Consider the following 6,000-nt stretch of genomic DNA (forward strand, 5'->3'; position numbering starts at 1 on the left):
GGCTGTTTGTGGTTTGTCAAAGCATGTTAATTCCACCTGCTAATACACTAGATAGAGATAGAGATGACAGGGAAAGGGGTGCTGCTTGTGTGTGCTGTGTGCATGTCTACAGAGTAGGCGCCGGGTCAGTGTATGTACACTAGACCCAAATCAGTTGCACCTCAGTAGTTCAAATAAAACACATCCTTTCACCATATCTGAAATGTCCATGTAATTGCATTTCCACTTTGGTAATAAAAATGTTTCCTTTTCCATATTTCCTTTAAATCTAGAACTTATTTCATCTTTTTGGTTTATAAATTCATCTGTTTGCATAAACAAAACCAATATGAATAAGTACATTGTGTGAAATAGTAAAACAAGAAGCAAACCAAAATAAATACTCCCTTAGACTACAAAAGGAATAAATAAGACTAATCATTAATAGTGAAAAAGAGTGTAGTCTTTGGGATAAATTATTATATAACTGTCTCAAATTGAATTAGGATTGATTTTGACATTTCCTTAGTAGTATCTTTAAAATGGACCTGAAAAAAATTTTAAAATCGCTCAAAGATATTAGCTATAGATTGAGTTTAAACAGTGTTTAACTAGCACTCAGTGTTTCCTGCTGCAGATTGTTGAATTTGAAACATAATATTTTCCTGTCTGAAATGATTCAAATCAGTGGTTTTCAGTTTCTGTTTCTTGGGGATTTCTTAGAAATGTCTAGCAGCCAGCATATGGGGCAGAGGAAGTTAAGCTGGCAGGATTCCTAGCTTCCTTGTGTCGATCCAGGCAACCTCCGGTTTGTCTCTTGTGCATCAGAATTCTGCTTAGGATTGCGATTAAGAGGAATTTCAGTGCTGAAGAGAAACAAAAAAACTTTGAAAATCCCTGGCTTGTATCAAATCTTACTGACAGCTGCAGGCTGACTCCTAGAGTTTCTTCTGCAAAAAAAAACCTGAAATGTGTATTTCCATAAACTAATTTTAATATCAAAATTTGAAACTGAGTTTATCTCCTTGTTAATGAAGACCTATGTACTATGTGAGTCTTTAAGGATCTTCACTATTGCATGTATTCATTTAAGAACATTGCATGCTTACCATTGGAGCTACTACACAAAATGGGATGAGTCTCCCTCCTAAGGCATTTTAGAGCAATTAAATATGATGTATAGAGAAGTGCAGTGACAGCATGTGAATGAGAGCGCGTGCTAAATGTTAACCCAATTGGGACACGCTTTGAGAGTGAGGCAGCGTAGAAGGTGGGGTTCTTGAGCTGTATTGCTTTTTAAGTTGAAAATAATGTTAAAAGTTTAAATAACATTCCTTGTGAGAATGTTTATAAGAGTAACATATATCCACTGTAGCAAGTTTTGAGTTGAGTTTGCAAAGCCAGATGGAAGCTGGTTGGGTGAAGGACAGGGCAGCAGCTGTGGTGGTCGGTGGTAGTGTTTCGTGCAAACAAGGCCACTCCGTGTAGGGACCAGATACATAAAAGAATTTTTAGACCCCACTAAGAAACCTGAAATTTAACTTGTGGATAGGTATAAGGAAACACTGAAACTAGTGTTATCTGGCTGATGTAATCAGACTTGTGTCCTGAAGATAATTCTGCAAAAATGTGCAGATCAGAATGTAAGGGAGCAAGAATGTGAATGAGGAAATAAATTAGACCAGTTGCAGGGAACCAAGTGAGAAACCAAGTTAGTAATGGAAACTTCAACCAAGTTAGCAATGGAAAAGGGGAAGAAGGGGACAGATTGAAATGTAGTTGAGGAGAAATGTTGAAAGTTCCTGAGTGATGGACTGTGGGGATTCAGGGAGAGGGAATGTTGAAGATGCTAACTACGTTTTGACTTAGAGTAAGCTTGAGTAGGTGGCCAGTGCCATTCCCTGGCAGGAGGTTAAAAGAGCCAAGGTGTGGGATAGTGAATGACCTGAATCCAAAGGATTTCAAGGTGTGGACACAAGCTCTGGCTGGGATCCTTGTATTCATTCTTTATCCACCTACCCCCAGCTACATGACCGTAGACCTCCAGGCCTCTATCCTGTAATTCCTGCCTGTTAGGGTTGTTAGAGGTAGTTTAAGGGGTATAGCATGTAGAGGGCATATAGTTTAAATGTGAGGATGTGAGGTACTTTAAAACAGAGCATGTGGTAAGAATTCCATGAATGTCATAGAATGTTATGCATCATATTATATTATATGCTGTTATTCTATATCCTACATTATAAGCTCAGTTTCCTCCTCTGAAAACTCATGATGGGAGGAGGGCGCTGGATTATGTGATCGGGGTCCATCTCCTGGTACAGTTTTTCGTTCTGATATGTCTGTTTTTGTGTTCACATTTGTGTACGCAAACATAGTTTTACTCAAAAATGTCCATCATTTCTAGGAACTTGCCACATCAGACTCAGATTCCCCAACAGCAGACTACAGGTGAGTATGAAAAATAACCAGTTGCTGTTTATACATAAAGTTAATAGATTAGAAGGTGATTAAGACACTATATAATTTATTAAGCTATAGCTTCACCAAGTAAGACAAAACAATTGTGTCATCCCTTTGTCAGACTTGGAATCTCATCATAATAGATTATTGCATAGGTTAGCATCAGAGTGATGAACACAGGGTGCATAATCGTGGAGCAAAGCATCCGTGCAGGTTGTGTGTAATTAAGGGGGCTGAATGCAGTTCCCTTCCCTCACTGCTCCTTACTCTTCCCTTGGTCTGCAAGATTCTTGGCTTGGATGCACCCAGCAATTGTCTCAGTCAGTGGGCGCCTTGAGGCTGGCTCTGACAAAAGGAAACCATTGTGACTGATCACTCAGTCTTCAGGGCAATAAATGAGAAGTGGTTGGCCTGGTAAAAAGCTGTTATCACCTGACCTGTGGGACAACAAGATGGCGGCCAGTTCTCCCAGCACTACTGTTTCCCCAAGACTTGCTTTCTTCAAGTTTATTTCTTTCAAGTGTCCCTAAACATTTTCCACAGCCAATTATTTCATTCATCTCAGTGCTGAGTAGATAACTTATTCATGATTGTCTTCTAATTAGTGGTTGATTCCTACTTCTAATTGCCAGGCAACCAGTAATGCTTTTGTAACTCTTTTGGATAAGCAAGAGAAGTCTTAAAAATGTAAGTTGGGAGTGGAATTCGAAGTCTGAATAGTGGCATTGTGGCAGGGAAGCCATTAAGTAAGTCTCTGAAAAACCTCAGGCACAGGTAGAAATGTATTGGATGTTTTCATTGAAAATGATCTTCTCTATTACTGCTTTCGGGAATTTAAGGAGATTTTCGTTTGACAACTTTTCAAAGATTTGAGGCAAGTATACAGCGTTTTCCATCACATCTTAATTATAAGACAGCGTTTGTCAGAGATTTTCTTTCCCCACAGTTTTGGTTACTTGTTGGCATTAAACGATAACGTGTTTCAGCAAGACTATTCAGCATATCGTTGTGGTAGTGGTACTTTGTAAGCATTCAGAAGATTAAGGAAGGAACAGATTTTCTTATAAATATTTGTCACCCAAAAAGAAAAAAAGTAAATGAATCCTTACTACCACTGATTTCATGGCTACTTTTCTAAAAGGGGAAAGAATTTAAAAGAATATTTCTATAATGGAAAGGTAGAATGTCTTCCTCATCACCCTCGTCCACCTCCATCTCTTCTGTGATTTCTGTCTTTGGATTCTTCATTGTTTCAGGCACAGAATGAATAAAAGGGAGGTAATTTGTAGAAAAATAGTAAATATTTATTTTGTGTATTAAAAAAAATCGGGATTTCACTTATTTACCCATTAGGGGAGATAGGAAACTTTAGTAGATATTAGTAGGGATGATATTATTTACTTGTTCAATCTAATTTCCCGAACTATCTTTTTCTAAAACAGGTTTTGGGGAGCAAGTATTTTACTTAGTCTAGAAAGCTTTGAGCTTTTTTAGTTAACATGATAGCCTGTTACCTCTTGTTTTCTCTGTTTTTCTGCAATTTGGATCATACTGTTGACTACAGTGCACTATCTCCCCTTGGTTGTTTCATCATTGTATTATCAGTGAGTCTCCAGGTATCTAAGTGCTGAACGCAAAGAGCCCTCCAGCTTTTTTTTGTTTTTTTGGTAATTTTGAACCCTGCTCCTGCCTCTGACCCATTTAACACTGAGTAGGTCTCACCCCCTGCAGAGAGGAGCTAAGTGGGCAGTTACATTCTTTATGCCCATTCCCATGCCACATATCCAAATGAAAAAAAACGTTTGTTTCTCAATTTTTAAATTACTCTGTTCTGTCTGCAAATGTGTGGATTTGGTGCTGTGTATGTATCTTCTTGGGTACAACAGCTCTTGTGTTCTTCCAGTCCTGCCAAGAGGCAGCCACATTTGTGCACGATTAGCATGAAAGAACAACGGCGTTTCCCGAGTCCTCAAAGCGCTGTGCTGGTGTCACCGCTTTATGAAGATAGCTGAGGCACAGAGCGGGCCTCTTACATGGCAGATGATTTTATTTGTAACTACCTGTATGGAATTCAGCAGAGGAGAGTGCTTTTTTGAAGTTTGCTTTATTAAGTTGGTTGTTTTCTTTTTAAATTCTCAACAGAAGTTTAAAAATGAGCCAGCTGCTAGTGTTGTATGCCCAGACTTGAGCACTAGCCAGGATAATAGAGCCGTTAAAAGCTGACAATAGCCCTACCTTTTGGACGAGGCCCAAGCCATTAGATTTGATGCCCCTTCAGGTTTTCACATTTTCTCTACCCTTCCAGCCCACATGATATTTTTTAAAAGCCACGATTAAAATGTACAGTCAAATATCCCGCAGTCAAGCTCTTTCTTTTTGTTTATTGTAGGAGGAACTTGCAGACCGTACCTTTTGAGAAATACAAAACATTATAGCTTAGTCCAAGAAGGAGAGGACTCATTTAGAACTTTCCCTTTGTTTCTTTTGTCCTTTTAAAAACTAAATGCAGAGCAACAAGGCATTGTAACTATTATAAATTACGTTTAGGAAGGTAGAAAGTTTCTCCTTGCAATAATTTGTTTGCTCAAAATCTAACCGCATTCATGCCCTAACTAACTCATGCCTGTATTTGTTCTTACACATTGCAGGTAAATGGTATTCCTGAAGAGAGAAAACTGACTGAAGCAATGAATTTATAATCAGACAAAACAGCAGTTATATCTTACCTCTTTTCTCTTCCAATAATGCATGAGCTTTCCTGGCATATGGTGTGCATGTTGACAGTATTAAATGTGTACCAAATAATACAACATGGCTTTCATTTTACTAATATTATTTTTTTGTACTTAAAGCATTTTTGACAATTTGTAAAACATTGATGACTTTATATTTGTTACAATAAAAGTGATCTTTAAAATAAATATTATTAATGAACCCTAATGTCTGGTGACAGTTACTTCAGGAAAGTATTTGATTGCCTCCTGTTTGTGGAAATCTTTCAGTCGCTAGGAAGAAGTTCTTGCATTCATCCTTATTCAGCAAGATTTTTTTAAGTGCTGCCTTTTAATGTTCTGAATGTCTACACATCTGTGTTCCAAGGGTACAACCCATTTAAATAATACTTTAACTCTTGAGGCCTGAGAAGCCATTGGTTTTATATAGCACTTCTTGGAGTGGATTGTAGGGTGGACCTCATTTTATGGATGTAAAACTGAAGACACCCAGTTCATGCTGGGCAGCCCAGGTTCCAAACCCACTTGACTTTACATGTTTGGTCTTAGCAAGCCAAAAGCTGCTACACAAGTGACTTGAATTAGCTCCAGAACCTGTGTCCTCTCCGATAACTCCTGTGTTCAAGACTTAGCAGAGTTCCTCATAGAGAGAAATTCCAACAGGTCTGCTCCATGGATTCTGTTGGATCAATGTAACCATCTGGTCATCTGGCAGGGCAGCTTCCTTAACAGGACAAGCTGAAGACTTTGCCTTACTCTGCTCGAGGCAGATCTCTGTTAGTTGTTAGTTGGTCAGAGGTTAAACGAATGCTATCTAAGTCTGCTACTG

General features: G+C 38.5%; 1 protein-coding gene across 20 annotated transcripts in view; it reads left to right on the forward strand.

Moving 5' to 3' along the window:
* The window catches only part of SGCE (sarcoglycan epsilon), a 70,384-nt gene extending 65,011 nt beyond the window's left edge, over nt 1-5,373 (forward strand). For 10 of the 20 annotated variants that reach the window (XM_017344312.3, XM_017344314.3, XM_017344310.3 and 7 more), the window contains 3 exons: nt 2,384-2,427; nt 3,279-3,313; nt 5,088-5,373. In XM_017344312.3, the coding sequence (XP_017199801.3) occupies nt 2,384-2,427; nt 3,279-3,313; nt 5,088-5,138 (130 nt within the window). In that variant the 3' untranslated portion in view covers nt 5,139-5,373. The remainder of the gene's footprint in view (nt 1-2,383; nt 2,428-3,278; nt 3,314-5,087) is intronic. The other 10 variants (XM_070059428.1, XM_070059430.1, XM_070059426.1 and 7 more) reach the window with 1 other exon arrangement.
* Nucleotides 5,374-6,000: the final 627 nt, after the last annotated feature.

The sequence above is a fragment of the Oryctolagus cuniculus genome, chromosome 16 (assembly GCF_964237555.1).
Source record: "Oryctolagus cuniculus chromosome 16, mOryCun1.1, whole genome shotgun sequence".
Classification (NCBI taxonomy): Eukaryota; Metazoa; Chordata; class Mammalia; order Lagomorpha; family Leporidae; genus Oryctolagus; species Oryctolagus cuniculus.